Here is a 19,922-nt window from a genome sequence, read left to right on the forward strand (position 1 = left end):
CCAGAAGTACAGCATTTGATCTGATTACGTTTGCATCATCTTATTATAAAGTTGCTATATCATTAATGGGACATCTTGCAACTGTTACATGCGACATAGCAGAGTGGTGTGGAAGCTTGAGCCTAGTGGATGATGTGCCTACCATAGTGTGCTACAGCAGCCAGTGGTTTCATTATCCTGGGTGTTTAAACCAAATGTTAGCAATGTTATTCGGGTCTATATTAGATGAACAAACTCTTAAAATGCCGAGTACGACATGCTCGACAACTTTTAAGCGAAAGTTCATCTAAATGAAACCCCATAATGTCGAAACAAAGAGTTTCGAAAACTTATAGTTGGTCACCCATCAGGAAGCCAATGGCTGACAGCTAAAATGTACTGTACACCATTAAACCCCCCCCCAAAAAAAAAACAAAAACAAATCAAAAAACAAATTAAGTGGGGGGGCTTTTCCCCCACACCCCCCAACGTGGGGGCTGTGCCCCCCTACTTAAATATACTAACTCCAAGATTGCACCACAGTGGAGGACTGTCATAACATTACACAGGGTGAATGATGAGACAGCACCACAGTGGAGGACTGCAAGAACACCTAGACAAGGTGAATGTTCTGACATCAGCCATTGGCTTCCTGACGGCTGGCCAACTATAACTTTTTGAAACTCCTTGTTTCAACACTCTTAGGTTTCGCTTAGATGAACGTTCACTTAAAACTGTCAAGTATGTTGTACTCAACATTTTAAGCGTTCGTTCATCTAATAGGGAACCTGTTACTCATATCAAGGAAGGATGCGGTTTGTCTTCTTAGAGACTGTTTCATCACAGATGATGGTATATCTGTGGTAAGACTGGGAGTTACACCTGCATGACAATAGAATGTGGTGGTTCTGGTCATTACAGAAGTCTTGCTATGAAGATAACTTGCTAGAATGTCATCTTGTTCCAACTTGATGTGACAGACTGTATTACTCTCTGCAGGATTTTGTTCATACAGGCCCTTTGGGACAGTGCTGGAATATCTGGGGAGTTGCATTCATTCTACAGTTCATGCCAAGACTGAATACAAGCATATCCCCTGCTTTTTGGCAAAACATTTTGGTGAGGCTGTTCCCTTTTCCTGAAGCAGACTTTAAAAAGCAAGCTGTAAGTACATTTAGTGATCACATTGTTTATGTGGTCATTCTGCTATGCCACTAGTTGTCCATGTGAAGGCAAGTGGGTAGATATTCAGTGGCCCTGATCATTTTCTTCTTTACCACACTATAAGCAATCTCCATGGTAGTTATTTTTAGTATAATTTGGCTCCTGTTGGCTCCCACTGATGCACCTTGTGACCTTATGTGTACAGAAGTTCAAGTCTTCCATCATGAAAGATTCTTTGTGGTTGTCATGTCAGTCAGAAGGATAAAAGAACATACAGATTGCTAGGAGGTAGTGTCCATTTATGTAGTCTTCTGCAGAGGGAGGATAACGCTTCATCCAAAAGGCAGTGACACCAGGATTTCACTTTAGCCATGTACCCCAGTTACCATTTTCAACTGATTGATTAGAGATTGCATAAATATGGAGACCACATTCTTAAACCACGTGTAACGATGAAAGAATGTGCAATATCGACTCTTTGTGAAATATATGGAAACCATATGTTACAGGCTGTTAGATCATAAGGTGACACAGGTGGGGGAAGGTCATATCAAATCCTAACTGCTTACTTATATAACTTCTGTCGTAGGATATCTGGCATGAAGTCTGCTCTAGGTTTATGCTGCCAAACATTGCATAGCTTCAGAGGCAGTTTCTGACGTGTCTTGAAAATTCGAGAACTGCTACTTTGGGAATTGGCACAAATATTTTGGCATGATGGTAACCATCATTTGTCATTACTTCTCTGGCTTTAATTTAAATGTGATTTTGGATGAGTTTGATTCTCCAGTCTGAATCTAAGTTCCTTAAATAGTTTTAAGATTATTCAACATAATATGAAACATTGTATGAAACACTGGAAATAAGAGTCTCTTGCAGAAATGGAAAATCTCACTTTCTTGAGGCTGATTATGTCTGACAGGTTTCTTTCGACATTGTTAACTTTACCAACACTCACTGGCTGTTTTCAAGCCCTTGTTCACAAAGCTGTGAATTTAGTAACCAAACTGTGACACTGGTGTGGTGCTTATTTAAATACAACAGGACTACGGAATTGGACAAATTATGCATCAAAAATATGGAATGCCACCTAAAGCACCTAATACAGCAGAGACCGACTTCCTAACATTATTATGGAGTGTAAATTGAATGCAGGTTTGTGGGTTGAGATCACCCTCTAGTGGATTTTTTGGAGTATTTGCAACCATTTTGAATGTTTTACTACATTCCCTACAATGCAAGCAAAATCTGTTCAGAGACTGACAAAATCTGATATTTCATAAGAAAAGGATTAAAACAAAATACGATAGCTTAAGCTTTTTTTTCCTGTTTTTATAGGAGCAGTATCATCTGTGAAATATACCTGTCCCTCCAAACTATTTTGGTGATGCTGCAGAAGCGGTTTAGATCCCTAGACTGAGTATTTCTGACTCCATTTGACTTGCTGATGTGCAGTAAATCCATCAGTAATGGGTCAGAGGATGCCTTGTATGCCAGACACAGGTCACCTCTTAGTAGTGTGTAGGATACGGGGTATAATGAGCGGACTTTGTGTCTGTCCATGGAGGACATGTTGTTTAAGCCTTGTATCCTTTTACGAAGGTACCTCTCTGGGTATTCTAGTTGTTGCATATGTAAGATTGCTGTTAAGCAAAATAACTCCAAAGCACAAAAACTCTTAGCACAACAACTTGGGCAACAGAATGTTGAAAGGGCTGTTGCCAAACTTACAGAGCCTATAAGAACAATAACCAGAGTAGAGGTATTAGAAATATTTTTGGAAATTTTATGAAAATTTGTATAAAGCAGAGGAATGTAAAAGTCAAGAAAGAGTACAAATGGAAGTATTCATGGAAGACTTAAGCATGCCAAGGTTAGAGGTAGATGAAGCTCAAGAATATGTTTACTCTGCAGGAGAGTCTCCAGGAATATAAGGTGGTCTTGTTGAAGTTTTGAAGCTAGGAGGGAAGAAAGTAATAAAGATCTGAAAGATTTTGTTTAACCATATTTTAAAAGAAGGGGAAGTACCAACATCCTGGAAGAAAGCTGTGGTGGCTGTATTATTAAAGACTCCAAAGATCCATCAGACCCAGCTTCATACAGGCCAATTTCAGTTTTAAACCATGATTATAAAGAGTCCGTATATAGTAGCTAAAAGAATTGTAAAGGTGTTGCCAAAATGTATAAATATGGGATCATTGTGGCTTTGTGAAGGGGAGGCAATTATTTGACAACATTAATAGAACAATGATGCTCCAGAAGTAGGTAGAATACAAGACAACACTGCTGTTGTTGGGTCTTGATGCAGAGAAGGCACTGGACAGGGTAAGCTTTCATCTTCTGGTTTCAGCTCACCTCTCCTTAACCATTCCTGCATCAAATTCTGATCAACATGAGGTTGTTCCAGGAGATCTCTGTACTTACCATAATATTTATACCTTTTCCAAATGTTTTACTTCTCATCTGATCCATCTCCTTACATTCTTTCTTTTGTTTTCATTTGGTCTCTGATTTGTGTCTACTTCTGGCTGGGATTCCATTTCCAGTTGACAGTGGAATGCTTTTACTAAACTATGTAGAGAAACTGTCTTAGGCTTCCTGTCCTTGTGTTTTAAAACTTTCACTGTGTGTGGATCTGATGAGGTCATCAGATACATATGTAGTCCCATGATTGCAGCTCTATACATGTAATCAGTTTTGAGGGGGCACATACCTGCTTCAGAGCATGGGATATATAAACTTGGTATACACTGATTTAGTTATCGGTTGATAAGTGTGAAACATTTTTCTTGTTTTCCTGTCCGATTGATCCAATACCTTTTAGCGCCTATCCGTCACATCAAAACTGTAAGTTGAAACATGAAGAGCAAATTGGTTTACACCTTGCACTTTATTCCTAAATGTCAATGCTGTTTTCAATATTAGTTTTAGTCTTCTGAAGTATTCTTTACTGAGTTTTCTTTACATTTGTTCATCTTTTATTGCCAATCCTTCAGCAATTCTCAAATATTTATACACTCCCCCACCTCAATTTTCTTTATATCACATTCCTATCCTAGACTTATATTTTCTAGGTATTGCAACTTTCCTGCTTTAAGCATTTATCAAGACTAAGTGACATTCTTATATCATCTGATAAAGTTTTAACCTCTTGCAGTTGTGCTTTCAACTCATCTGATGAGATTTGCAGTTTTAAGTAATCCACAAGACATAGATGAGAAGTCTTTAATTAATAAAAAACCAAGGTGCAATCCAGTAGCAATAAAGGCTTTCCTCCGTATCCTGGAACACAATAATTCCCTTGTGGTAAACAGTATTCCAAAAATCCAAACTGATGGTAAATCAAAGTTTATTGTAATAGAACTAATGAAACAAAATACTAAAAACAACCAGATTGAGTGCTTTCATCTCCAGTACGGAGACTTCATCAGAATCTACTTTAACAAGTACAACCTCCGTTTAAATACCGTATCCATTTAAACAAGTTGTTCAATTGATTGTTTTTAAATTCTTATTGGCTGGCCATTAATTAATACAAATTTTAACCATTGCTGGTATAATATGCAGACAATTTAAAAACATTTTGTTAAAAAAAATATATATATATATATATATATATATATATATATATATATATATATATATATATATGTATAACAAAAAGGAAACTGGCCCACAAATTCTAAAATCATAAATTATTTATATGTGAATTAATGTTAAGATATAAAATAAATACATAATAAATAATGCTCATATATAAAAAAAGTCATGTAAAATATCGATTTATGTATTAAATGTTAGAAAAGTATATATACAGTCTCTAAAAAATTAATAAGATGTATTAATTTGTTTTATATTCCTGTTAATATACATTCATTTGTGTTAAAAAATATATATGTTTATCCACCTAGTACAAATGTTTATAATTTAATATATGTATGTATGAAGTTGTGTGTATGTTTTGCCAGGGGGTTATAAAAAATAGTGACCCTAATGATGTCTTTTGGGGTCTTCTGCAAGAGTCTTAAGGGCAGGGTTAATGGAAATGTGGTCATTTAACCCATAATTCCCACATGAGTCTAACCTTAACTGCCAAATCATCTCTCTCTCTCTCTAAATTCTAATTTAGTTTCCCAGTCCCCACCTCTTTCCTGCAAAACTACCTCTTCAAGTATCCAAAATTTAAAATCCACATCACTGCATATTCGGGTGTGTCTGAATAGTGCATTATTGTCATTCTTTTTGATAATATCTCTCGTGTTCATATATATACGTGTCCTTAGGTTATGTTCTGCTTTTCCAATATAATATTTGCAACACTTCTTACAGTAACATAAATATACCACACCTTTAGTGTAGCAGCTGTAATATTTGTTTCCTGTCAATCTCATATTTATACTGAGAATATCTAAATCTTTTGTTCCTGCTATAAATGGGCATTGTGCACATCTACCACATTTAAATGTGCCATATTTAGTGCATGTTCCACCTATCGCTCTTGTAGCATTTTTCTTTCTCTCAAAGATATTTTTCAGATTCTTATTCTTTCTAAAAACATACCTAAGTGGTTGTTGGAACACATCTACTTTTGTAGGCATTTTGTTGAACATTTCCCAAGTGTCATTAATGCATTTTTTTAATCCATCCAACACCGTTAAAGTGCGTCAAAATCAAATAGGGCAACCTGTCTTCATTACCTTTATTACAACTTTTCCTTTTTTCTACACCAATAATGCCTGTATTGGTAAGTAGAGGTTTGTAAACTGTGTCCCATTTATCTAGTACAAGTTTTTTTGTTGGACTCAATCATGTCATCGGGGTATCCTCTCTACTTAAACATTTTTTGAAGTATCTCCATCTCATAAATTAAGTCTGTTCTGTCCAAGGTCATCCTGGCTGCTCTAACCATTTGGCCTTTTATTATATTCTTTTTGGAGTGGTAAGGATGGTCACTCATAAAGTGTAAATAAGAATTAGAGTAACAATCCTTCCTATAAATTCTGGATTTATATTTGTTGTTGACATGGTCTTTGGTAAGTTTCACATCAACGTAGTGTATTTCCTCTACACCCATTTCAAATGTAAATTTAAGGAATTCTGTACTATTGTTGATATAATCTATAAATTTAATAATTTCCTCTTCTGGTCCGTCCCATAAAATAAAAACATCATCCAAAATCTGTAATACCCAGTAATAAATTGATGGAACATAGAATTAAAAATAAATTGTTTTTCCCAAAATAACATAATGGTGTTTGCATAAATGGGTGCACAGGCTGATCCCATGGCCACACCATCTATTTGATGGCATAAGTCTCCTTGGAAATAAATATAATTGTATTTCAATACAAGTTCCATGTTTTCTAAAACTAATTTAAAATCATCTGATGTTAAAATTTGCATCTCTACTATCATTTTTTCAAACCAGTCTAACCCTACTTTATGTGGAATAACTGAAAATAAATCTTTGACATCCACTGTCACAAAAATTGTACTATCCCTATATAATTTGGAGCCAATTTTAATGAGGAAATCCCAGGAATCTATTAAAATATGAGGATAATTCTTGTAAAATTCCTTTAGTTTAAAATCAACATAAATTGCCAGGGGTTGTGTTTTAGAACCTTGTTGAGGACACAATAGGTCTTAGAGGAGGGTTTTCTTTATCCTTGTGTATTTTGGGTATACCAAAAATTGCAGGAATAACTGGTTTTGATACTCTTAGAAAATTATATAATTCATTGTCTATGAGTCATTGTAACAAATTGTTTTCTAAAATTATATCGATTTTCCTGTAGGAAATATTAACCTCGTTTCTAGATACTAAAGTGTACCTGTTGTCCTTGTCTAATATATCACATATTCTCTTGGTATAATCCTTCGTGTCCATCAAGACAACCCCCCCCCCACCCTTGTCTGGTTTCATAATCCGTAAATTGTTGTTGTCACTTAGTTCATACAGCAGACTAATTTCCTCTTTAGTTAAGTTATGTTCAGTTGGTATATATTTTTTGTAACTGTCCCTTATTGAACCTGTGACACATCTTTCAAAATTTAATATATCGTGGTGTAAAGGGGGGTTGTAAGTACTGGCCTTCTTGAGGGTATTTCCTTTGCAGTTATTGTTCCTTTCTCTAAACATTTGAAATAAATTAAATTTCCTGGAAAATAACTTAATATCTAATAAAATTTCCTCAGTACCAGGTTTTCTAACTGGAACAAATGTAAAACCTTTTGTAAAAAGGTTAAAATGCTCTTGTTTCACCTCAACGTCCGGATAATTGTAAATAAAAAAATTATCCTGTGAATGAATAACTACATTAGATCCATCATTCTTGTTAGCATCATTTGTGCCAGTCTCTACTATAATATCCTGAGTCATAGGTGAAAAATTTACTATTTCTTCTCCCTGAAACCCATCCTTCTCTGTGGTGGAATATAATGGTTCCTCGTAACTGCTGCATATAAAGGTTGTTGTTCTAGGTTCCTTATCCTTTCGGACCTTCTCGGTCCCTGTTCCCCTAAAGGGATTTCTCCATCCAAATTACCATTTTCTTCTAAATGTTGATTCTGTGTGTAGTTGTGTACATCTCTGTACCCATTGTGTTCATATCCACCATATTCTATTTCTTTTCCACTATTGTAATAACCACCTCCTCTATAGTTATATGTCCCCCTAAAATTCTTACTATCACAATGGTATGCTTTCCCCATTCTGTAGTCATTCAAGTCCCTTTCTAATTTCCAGATCTTCCTGTGGTGACTCATAGAAATAACATTGTCAACATCCTGCATTGTTTTAAAATACATGTTCTTATATTCAGCAACTGAAAATAACAAGTCTGCATTAATCTCAACATTAAGTCTGTCTATTTCATTTTTACGTTCAACCATAGTTTCTTCATTATTTTTGATCATTGCTTTAAGAATGGCTAGCCCACAATCATTTAATATATTAACAATGGTTTTAAAAAATTCAGAGTCACAGGTAGTATTACTAGGGAACTTATTTAATCTAAGTCCCTTAGGTCCTCCCCCGTACTGGAGATGAAAGCGCTTAATCTGGTTGTTTTTAGTATTTTGTTTCATTAGTTCTATTACAATAAACTTTGATTTACCATCAGTTTGGATTTTTGGAATATTGTTTATCACAAGGGAATTATTGTGTTCCAGGATACGGAGGAAAGCCTTTATTGCTACTGGATTGCACCTTGGTTTTTTATTTGTGGTTGTGTGTTATTTTGGGTTACAAGTCTTTAATTAAGGTTGTTTTCTGGGAGCCAAATACTAACTACATTCTAATCTGTTAAATAAATAGCTTAATGGGTTATGGGTAAGACGAAACAGTGGCAATCACCCTGGAATATGCCCCTCTGAATTTTTATCCCTGAAATAATAACTTGCCCTTTGTCGTGACAACTGCAAAGTGGTTTGCCACTGTTTCATATTCACTGTAATGTAATTGATCAATACAGGATGTATCTTACATGTCTGTTAGCACTCCTTTATCCACGAATGTGGAATCCTGTCAAATGCTTTTTTTTTTTTTGTAATCTACCCATGCCATCCTTAGATTCTTCCCCTTTTTACTATTCCCTGTTACTGCTTTATTTAGCAACAAAGAACAATAACAAAGAAGATCCTAGAATATCTCACTACCCTGTTACATGCTAGAGCTTCAGCATTGACGATTACAGTACATTTAGCAACTATTGCAAATTTTCACAATGGAGTCGACAATTCATCGGTTATGTCACACCGACTGTGCAAAACCTTCATAAAAGGAGTATTACATATTAAACCTTCTGTCAAACCCCCTTCAGAACCATGGGACTTGACATTGGTGCTTCAGTCATTAACATGTCCTCCTTTTGAGCCTTCTGATTCATGCGATATAAACTTTTTGTCCTGGAAATCCCTACTCCTAGTAGCCCTTACCTCAGCGAGAAGAATTTCCGAGTTGCAGGTCTTAAGTGTCAAGAGACCGTAGTTGATTTTCCAGAAGGATAGAGTTTCTCTTTGTACTAGTCCCTCCTTTTTGCCCAAGGTTATTTCTGTTTTTTCCTTCAACCAATCTATTGATCTACCCATTTTTTATTCCCATCATTCAAATAAAGGGGAGTACCTTCTACATACCCTTGATGTTCATAGGCAACTTGGTTTTTACTTGGACAGAACAAAATCTCTTAGGAAAATGGATCAATTGTTTGTAGCATTTGCAGGACCCAGGATGGGTAAGCCTGTTTCCAAAATTACCTTAGCTTCTTGGCTCAGAAACGCAATTACTTTCATCTATCAACAAAACAAAATGTCCTTGCCTTCCAAAATAAAGGCTCACAACCTCAGTGGCCTTTCATTCCAGAGCATCTATGGACGATATCTGCATAGCAGCCACTTGGGCAAGTCCACATACCTTTATCACTCATTACAAATTGGATTTGGCCTCCAGGGGAAGAGCATCTTTTGGTTCTGTGGTGCTCAGGAATATCCTTCCTTAGGGCCGCCCAGGATTAAAAGCAGCTGGGGACTGGGTCCTATCAGTAAGGAATGAATGAAGATTTACAACATCAGATAAAGAAGTTATATCTTACCATAACATTCCATCTGTGTTGTAGATCTTCATTCATTCATTACTTCCCACCCTCCTTCCCCCTGCCTGGACTCCTGGTGGACTTTAGGATTACCTTATTGGTTAGGGTATCTGCTCAGACAGAGCCTCCTACTATCATTATTAATCTCTTTATGGTATAAGGGCAGGCAAACACGATCTGAAGAGACTATGAGAGGAGCATTGTGGGTAGGACTTAGTTGAGAGTTTTTGGCGGGCGCGAGCTTGGTACTGGCCGTGTCGGTTCCGAGGACGGAACTGAAGTCTTATCAGTAATGAATGAATGAAGATCTACAACACAGATGGAACATTATGGTAAGACATAACTTCTTTTTACTTTGACTAGAAACAACAAAGGTAAGGCACTGATGCTAATGTTTTCCTGATGTTCTGCTGTTATGTACATAGGTGCATTCTGTTGTAGAATTTTATGTACTGGTTTGTAGGGAATAACTTTTCATCTTCTGTGTATTACAGCACTAGAATAATGTTGTTTTATTTGTACTATAATTCAATCATTTATTTCCATACCACAACTTTCCAAAAATTAATTTGTGGTTTGTTTGTTACAGATTTGAACATTTGGAAGATCAGCTAAGTGACCTCACTGAATTACATCAGCATGAGACTACAGACCTAAAACAGGAGCTAGCTAGCATTGAAGAAAAAGTGGCCTATCAGGCATATGAGCGTGCCCGTGACATTAAGGTAACCATCTTTTTGGGCTGTAACTTAAAAGTATTAGGTCGGAGATTTCTGTACCATGTACTTTGTAGTGTAACTACATTACTGAGGAATGCAATCCATTTTGTAGAGTAACAACATAAATGTATTTGAGTGCCATTATTATGGCTTCATAGGTTTTGATGTCAAGTTTATGACCTATTGGCCTTCAAACTGTCTGACTGTCATTATACTTGTTTGAATTTACAGCTGCCTATGCACCTTCCAGTGCCTCTGAGTTTTGACTGCACTTCCCTGTTACCTGTATATCATTTACCCAAAGGACTGATCGATGGATTGTTTCATTCAGTCATTCATTCATTTTGATTTGGAATTCTGTCTTTGTTGCATAATCTTGTACATAAACAAATGCAGAATTACTGGATTCCATAGCTAAATGTGTTCTATGCCATGTTTGGAGTAAGTAGAAGAGGAATACGTGTTCCTACAAAAAGAAACTTTAAGACCTAAAAAGCAGCAGTCGATTAAAAAAAGGAAACTGTTGTCATAAAGACCCAAATGAATAAATTGTTCAGAAGTTATGAGCAAACTCTGCTGCATAGCCGTAAACTGTGTATGACCTTACTGGTTGCTTCAAACTGCCTGGAGAGGTGAAGTTTTAGCCATATACTCAATATCTTATAGGCTGTTAAGAGTATATCTATGTCTTGCATTCCATGCCAGCCAAAAAAAATGATTAAGTTAATCTTACCAAAAATTTCAAAGGTTAGTAGAAAAGTCAACTGTAAAGCCCAAGTCCTGTAGTACAGACCTTTGTTTGTAGCGGTTTAATTGCTGGTAAGCTCTTTCCCTGAATTGTTTGGGTGTCTCTTTGAAGATAGCATACTTTCTTAGTTGATTTAAAGAAACAGTGATCATTTCTCTTTGAAGATGCCCTTTTTTTGAATCCCATCTATAGGCAAGTTTCTAATCTTCCCTTTTTATGGAAGGTTATTAAGATAGGGTGTCTGTGTACCTGTCAATGGGAAGGAGGGTCTCATTTAGTCCTTAAATGCTTATGACCTGATAGACAGGATTGAGATATATACAGAGTGTGGAGATGGACTTACAATGATTTTGGGATTTCTAGTATGAGGTAGAGTCAGAAAATTAGGATCCATCATAATTATGACTACAAGTTTGAGCATCTTTTGAAAGCATGATCTGTGACATTCTCAAAGACTCTACCTGTATGTCATGTCTAGATGTGGGAACATGGTCGTCAGATAGTTTACTAGCTTTTTAGAGGTCATACTGTAAGGGGAGTCTCCAGGGCTTACATCTTGGCACAAACTCCCACTGGTCTGTGATATCTCTCAATATGTTTTATCAGCACTGAAATTAGCTTTTTTTATATGAAACATCTGCTGCATGTATCACCTGTGGCCCTATGTGTGACTAGACTTCTACAATTCTTAAAAAAAAACACCTACACCTGACACAGCTGATTGCATGGTGTTCAGTGGAGCAGAGCTAAAGTCAACATTTGTTATTATATTAACATAGTATCTTAAAATTGCTTAATAAAATTTGAGCACTCTACCACGTCAACAATATTTATTCAAGTTCTGGTATACTCTAGGCCTGTTGGAATGCTGATAACCTTAGCCATAATTTGTTACCCCCCCCAATCAACCAAACCTGATGCTTCATTTTACTTGTATGTTTGTTTCTATTTACTTGTTTTCTATTTTGTCACTCAGGTGATGTCACAAGAATTTCCTCTTGCAGAAGTGTGCTGCTTTAGCTGTAAAAGATGATAAACTTCCAGCTGACTCTTTTCTCACCCCTTTCGCTAATGATTACATCATTTTGGAAGCTGTTGACATTAGGCTGAGCAGCTTGTGATATTGAGCCTTCTCCCTTTTATGTAATTTTTGGAGCAGAACTACACTTGCTTTTTCATGTTTGTTATCCTGCTGAGGTTGCATTTTACAGCCTGTGGACAGGACACCTTTCCCCCACGTTAGTTGCTTCCTGCAGGAGGTTCCATGTCCAGTCATCCTTCAAGGTCTCAGTGACATGCTCCACAACTATCTGTTTTAAAGAAGGCCTTGCTGATCACAATCCTTAAAAAGTAATATTTGAGTCTGACTGTTCTGAATTGTTTACCTATCTCTACTCTTCCTTTTGTTGGTAAGGATATTAAAAAGAGTGCTCACATACAACTGGCATCCTCTCTTTGGGTCCATAATGTCTTAGATCTACTTTTACTTTTCATACATGGCATAATGCCAAGTCTGTTCTCTTTAGTATTTTAAGTGAACTTGTAACAATGAATCTGAGGTTATTGTCTGTCTAGAACCTGCAAGATCTCTTCAGGATGTGAATGGTTGCAGTTGGACCATCCTGCATTGGGTTGTCATCTACTGTCCTTGATTGAGTTGCCTGTTATTCTCTAGTCAGGTACAGATATTGGTTGCTCAGGTTAATTTTTGATTATTCTAGCCTTTGATACGCTGTATCTTCCAATACTCTATTTTGGGCGCTTTTTGGTTCTCCATGTATATGTTTGCCCTTAATGATGTCTCCAGAGAGAGCAAGAGAGACTTTTGATATCATTGGTACACCAGTGCTTTTCAGCTGTTCCTCTCCTTCACTCAGGATAGCTGTGCCTGTCTTGATACTGTGGAGGACTGCCTTTATGCCATAGTAAGTAGGATCACATGTACTTGATCTTACGATCAGCATGGCTAAACAAAAGCAGTGGTTGCAGTTCATCTCTGTAATGCTTTGAGCCTTACCTCAGTAATATATTATGAAAAGTCATCTAAAGTTTGTTTTGAAGGTACAAACCCTTGGATTTGAGCACCAAATGTCAGCATCATTCACTTACTCTTGTTATGTACAGGATATCAATAGAACTGACTACCTTATTCTATTTTAGGGCCTTAATATAGCGGTACATGCTTTGACCATATCATAATGCTTATTCAGGGGTGCACTTTGTTTTTCTCTTGGCTCTTGCTGCAGGATCTGCATGTGATTTGAATCCATTCTGTTGGCAGGCATTGTTGATGTCCTGTCATTCTTTCTGTGTACTGTAGACTCTCTAGAGCCTAGTTAGGGATACCCTGATAGACGTGTGTGTATAAAGCTTTTGTTTATCATGCCCTCACTCCTGTAGACTTGGATATGATCTGTTATTTTGACAGCAAACTTATCAAGCACCATCTCAAGGCATTTGGCCCATTAACACATCCAAGTTCTTATTAAGGGAACAATTCAAGATATCACTATCTCATCTTGCTGCAGCTAATTGACACTCAGCCCAAAACACCAAAAAAAAGCATACCCACTGCGTTCCTCAGTGGTGAGGGACTGTTTCCCACGCCTATGCCATAGAACTGTTCCCCTTTATCCATGATAGCGTTCGAAAAAGCATAGGTTCAACAACTTGGCAAGGTTGATTTGACAAGTAGGATACTTGATGAGAGAAAATTGTGAGGCTGTCCGTGAAATGAACCTCAACAAAATGACTGGAAGCTATGGGATCTATAACCATGGTGGCATCAGAATCACCATTCCTTGTAGATCTTAGGAGGTCTCCAATGATCCATTTTATGCAAAGGCCACATTGCTTCTGTGAGTATTTTGTTTAATCAGCAAATATCACTAAAATTCACTTTAAGTGTAGTGTAGGTACAAGATTTAATCTTTCTTCCTATTTTGGCTTTGAAGCAAGTTATCAGTTCAGGAATTTGTGCATTCTCATAGTATTTAAGATGTTCTTGAAGTACTACCTCACTGAAAATTATGTGGACTTGTGCACCCATCTGGTCTGTGCTTGGGCTTTTATTGATGTTCTTCATAGTCAGTGTTGCAATATTGATTCCTGGGTCTTTCTGCCTTGCAGAAACCAGCAACTGGCCTGATTCCCAGAGTCTTTGTATCATCCCTAGTCAATGGATGTCTGAAGACCAACATCTGGATGTCAGGGTATAAGAGGGGCATTTGTCTGTACCATCTTCAGTTAATACTAGCCATACAGACCAATGTTTTACTCTGTTGTATCTAATTGTTGCAGTTTGTCAAGTGTCTCATTTTTTTCCAGAGTTTCCTACAACTTGCTTTCAGATGTGTACCCATTTGGGACATTTTTAAAACGGCAAATAACTGCTTGAAGAGTGGGAAGCAGATTACACATAGATTTCCATTCCTATTGTTTGTTTTGTTTGGTACCTTAGCACAGTTGGTAGAATTATACTAGATTTTTCTCAAAAACCCTTAAGCGTGGGGCTGAAGTCCTTGCAGCCCACTTGGTGTCCTCAGACCCAGCTCCATCCGCTTCTTTGCATGTCTCAGCCTTGGCCAGGGTCGGTTCTCAGCGAGATGCCTATGCAGTCCTGACTACCGACAACACTTTTGGCGGGGCTCTCTTCTGTAACCGCGACCCAGGTACCTCATACCCATACTACAACTACAAACCAGCCACTGTGTGGGTGAGCTAATGTGTGGACAGGTCCACTTCACCCATGGTGTCTTGTCTTTAGACCTTTAGACCCTCAAGGGCCTTTACTAACCAAGGCCTAGCAAGGCATCCCAAGGGCCTGTTCCCAAGCTGCTGCAGGTCCCCATCTCCAGGCCCCATCATGCCTTAAAATGGCTGAGATGCTTAATGCTTAAGATCCGGGGTTCCCTTTATCCAGGGTTCCCAACCCCTCCAGACAAGAAGAGGAGGAGGAGTCTCCCTCTTCGATCAGGGCTCAGATTTTTTCTGATTTTGTAGATTTCTTTGTTACCTCAACACAGACCTCTGCTATATCTCCTGTCTTGGACACTACTGGATGATGTTTATTCGGCTTGCCTTGGTCTGGATTCCCTGCCTCCTGCTCCATAATGCTGACCCTGAAACCATTTCTCAAGACCCCAAGGGAATGAAGGCTCTACTGCTAAGAAATCACTATCTTTCCGAGAAGACAGTCTAGACTTAGCTAGCCATGAGGGCCTTAAATTGTCAGTTTTCATATGCTTAAATATCAGCAGTTTTCTGTTATCACAATTAAGAAAAAAAATGTCTCAACCCTGAACAACCAGATTTGGAAAGGAGTTGCAGGATATGATGCATAGTGATGAACAAATTGGGTAAACACACACTGTACAATGTGGTAGAGGCCTCAGCTCAAGTAGAGGTTAGAGCTGCTGGATCAGGAGCATGTTATAATGTACAAATCTAGCCTGATCATGTGAATGAAATCTGATCATGAAATACGAAAACTAATGTACAAAAGGATGTAATGTGCTGGTACTAATGTAGGAGAAACTGGTCCTTTCCAGCCACGGACAAGCCCAAAAAGGTAGGATACAGTGCTCAAAGGGGGGCAGGACAATCACAAGGATCATACAGAGAGGCAGGCAATGGCAACCTCTCAGCACCAAGGTGTGGCGAACACAACACAACAAATAGGGAACCAAATGACTTCTTCCTCCCTTCCACGCGCCAGCAGTTCAGCTAAGCAGCACCTTTGGGAAGAAAAGGCATTTACATTGAAGAAATGGGTTTATTGTCACAACAGACAAATGGATCCTGGATGTTATAGACAGAGGCTAGATTTCATTTTTTCACACTCTAAAAAAAAAAAGAGGCATGCCAAACCTGCCAATCAATCAAAGGGCACAAAACATTTCAAAAAAATTTCAAAGCTCAGCTATTCATAGCTATTCAAGACATACTACTCATGAACAAGGCCAAGGCAGGCTATTTCTGGGCTATTTCTGGAAAGGAAAGGAAAACTGGAACCGGAGACCCATTTGGACTTATCCAAACACATTCATTTTGCACTAAAATTCAATTCAAGATGCTCACATTACAGCAGCTTCTTCTGGGTTTTGGGAGTTTTGGCTGGTAACATTGGACCTCAAGGAGCATAGGAGGTATGTCCCAATCAGACAAAGTTGCAGAAGAAGACTCAGATTTTCTTGCACAGTCAATCCAATTCAATCAATTGCATTGTCCTTTTTCTGCTTTGTATGCTTGAGAGTATTCATGAAATGCCTGGCATCAGTAATTACCTACTACAGACTTCAAGGGATACAAATAGAGCCTTTTTTGGATGGCGATTTGGCGGACTGCATAAGCTGACATCTCTGGATCATCACACTTCATTCTCACGGTTACTGAACTCTTTGGGATACACAATCAACAAAGAAGACATCAGTTCATACCCCCTGTGCGACTAGCCATGACACTTTGGAACTTGGCTCTGGAATGGCAAATCGAACTTTTCAAGCACAGTACTTGCCAGGTTTGGAAAACACGCTGGCAGACAATCTAAGCAGAAATATGACAGATCCACCACGAATGGAAGTTGCATCCTCAAGTGTTTACAAAAATAATCCAGCATGGGGGAGGCCAGACATAGATCTCCCTCCCACGGAATCATCAATTGGAAAGTTTTTGTTCAAGGACCTTTTCATCTTTCATCCAAAGAGTGGGGGCGCTTTCATTCAGTTGGCCCCTACCTCTAATGCCTCTTCTGTTGACTCAGCACAGCTACAAAACTCTTCACAGCCAGCTAAAACACTCAATCTAACTGCATGGAAAAAATCTTAACACCTCCTCAGACACTACTGAGCTCAAGGAAAGCAAACAGACAATTTCAAAATGGATAGGCCAATGCATACTGTTTTGTTACTCCTATCATGGAAAATCTGTCCCTACAGGCATCAGATCCCACTCCACCAGGGCCACAGCCACCTCAGCCTCCTTCCTCAGAGAGTTCAAAGATATTTTGATTTTTTTACTTTGAGTTCTGTGCAGGAGTTCACAAACACTACCATCTGCCTTTATATTCCAAAATCCAGAGCAGGCTTGGCCCTGCTTTGCCTTTGTGTTGCAGCAGGGCATCTCTCAGTTCCTAGTGCCTACCATGAACCCATCTGTGATTACTGCAGCTGTATTAGCACTCGAACATCTACATTTATGGTAGGTACAAAACTGTACTTTCCTTGCTCAAGAAACTCAAAGATAAGAGAATGAAGAAAAAAGATTCTGTAGATGACAGGGAACCTTCTGTGGTCAGGTCAGCTGATGATTCAGGTGAGGAACCTTTGTAGTCCATCTGGTTTATAGGTTGGTAATAGGCTATTGGCCCTAGGGCCTATACAAGCCTAGCCATAACAATTCCCTAGATATTTCTTCCCACAATATTTACATCCCTGGACCCCTGTCTAGCAGGGTGACTGACGTGATACCCGGGGAGAATTTCCTTTCTCCCATCCAATCGTCAAAGTTCCTTTTGAAGAGGGCCAAGGAGGCACTCTGCTTGACATGTATGGATAGTCTATTCCACAGTATGGGAAGTGTCTGGGTCAGGAACCTATCCCTCCAGCATGTTTTGTTCATTGTGATGACAAGGTTTAGATCCCTGGAGCGTGTGGCTCTGAGGGATTGGGATTTCTTTAAGTGGAGCATGTCCAACAGCTCAGGGTTTGACATGGCCTTGTATGTTAAGCAGAGATCACCTCTGAGTAGACAATATGCCATGGAGTATAGCTAGAGTTTTTTTTAGATGGTCAGCATAGAGCATCTGCTTTAGGCCTGTGATTCTTTTAGTGAGGTATTTCTGCGGCCTTTCCAGCTGTTGCAGATGTCTTCCGAGGTATATACCAAATGGGGCGTTGTACTCTATAATGGGTCTAATGAGGGATGACTACAGTGGGACAATGACCTCCTTTTTTCTGGATGAAAAGCCCTTAGTGATGAGGTGTGCCACATAGAAGGATTTTCTGACTGTTGTGGTGATGTGGTTATCAAAGGTGAGACCACTGTCCACCTGTGTCCCTAAGTCTCTCATCACACTTTTGGTGTTTAGTGTACTGCCACCTATGTGGTAATTCATGGGTACATGGTTTTTCCCATAGGGGATAACTATACATTTCTTGGCATTAAGCTTGAGCCCATGACTCTGGCACCAAGCATCTGTTTCTGTAAGGCCCTTTTATAGGTTATCCACATAATTTGGGGATTCAGTAATGGCTCTCAGTTTGCAGTCATCTGCAAACTTTGTTAGCCAGAGTCCCTTAGTGTTGGCCTGTACTTCAGAGAAGTAGATGCCAAACAAGAGCAGTCCTAGGACTGAACCCTGAGGTATTCCACTTGTCACTTGTCTGGAGCTGGATTTGGAGCCTTTTACAGTCTGGGTTCTGTCAGTAAGCCAGTTAGCAACCCATTGAGTGATGTAGGGATTTATGCCCAGCTTAGTAAGTGTATCTATGATTCAAGAGTGGGGGAAGGTGTTGAAGGCCTTGGTGAGGTCCAGATAAGCTATGTGGACTACCTTACCCATGTCCACAGCTCTGGAGACTGATTCAAAGAAGTCAGTCAGGTTCAGGAGACAAGATCGGCCCTTCACGAACCCAAACTGGGTGAGGTCCAGTGTTTGAAGGTTGCCAATGTCTTTGTTTATAAGTTCCATGATAATGCATTCCATGCCCTTGCAGATCAGGCTCGTCAGACTGATGGGACAGTAGTTCCTGGGATCCAAGGTGGATCCCCCCTTGTGTCTTACAAACACTAGGTCCAAGCCCTCTGCCATGACCCCTCGTGGGTCCCACCATGGCAGGAAGCCATACAGTCATGACTACTACAACACTAATGTTGGTTTGGTCTGAAGCTGCTCCTCAGGCTTCTGCCTCCAACATTCAAGTATTGCTTATTGAGGAAGATAGCTTTACATCTGGTGGCCCCCACAACACCAAGGCTGTGTAAGTGGATTTTGACATGGGCTTACTAGTGGCTTCTGCCCTGAACCCCACCTAGTGTAAAACCAACCCTGCTCAGAGAGATGCACAGAAAGTTGTTGTAGCTTATGTAGCGAGCTGTGGATGAAGTCATTATTTCTTTTAACTTTCCTCCCAAACCCCAGAGGGTTGCATAAGAAGTAACTAAGCTTGTACAGGGAGTAGTGTACTGTCTAAAAGTAAGATGGAAACATTACTGCAATTTTTTCATTTAACTCAAAATCAGATATGAGATGCTTACATTTGGGGATGGGAAAATAAGCATTATTGTTATGTATGAATAACAGCAATTATGTTATATTTGTTCTTTGTTTTTTTTTCAGTTTGAGTGTCGCATCAAAGTACATTGAAGGTGGCTGTCTTTTGTGGCTAAAAGTAAGGAGACGTGTGTGTGTGTGTGTGTGTGTGTGTGTGTGTGTGTGTGTGTGTGTGTGTGTGTGTGTGTGTGTGTGTGTCTCTGCGCACGCGCTCGCATGTGTGCCCCCTAGACCCCATCTTAATGCAGATGCTTTCTATACTGTTATCAAAAAGCAGTCTTGCCTGCTTAAAATATGTTGAATGAGTGAATGAATAAATGCAGGAAAAACTGACTAGTAAGACAAACTGGGAAAATATTAAGAAGAAATTAATCTGGATGGCCTAGGTAAGCTAGGATGGGGAGGCAACAGGTTGTGTGTGTGAGTGTGTTGGGGGGGCATGGGCAGCG

At 38.9% G+C, this 19,922-nt stretch overlaps 1 protein-coding gene across 1 annotated transcript in view; it reads left to right on the top strand.

Moving 5' to 3' along the window:
- Nucleotides 1-19,922, top strand: part of TMCC3 (transmembrane and coiled-coil domain family 3) — a 185,357-nt gene that overhangs the window by 155,661 nt on the left and 9,774 nt on the right. The window contains exon 3 of the mRNA XM_044087643.1: nt 10,324-10,459. Within this exon, the coding sequence (XP_043943578.1) occupies nt 10,324-10,459 (136 nt within the window). The remainder of the gene's footprint in view (nt 1-10,323; nt 10,460-19,922) is intronic.

This window comes from Protopterus annectens, chromosome 11.part0 (assembly GCF_019279795.1).
Source record: "Protopterus annectens isolate FY-2018-M chromosome 11.part0, PAN1.0, whole genome shotgun sequence".
NCBI lineage: Eukaryota > Metazoa > Chordata > Ceratodontiformes > Protopteridae > Protopterus > Protopterus annectens.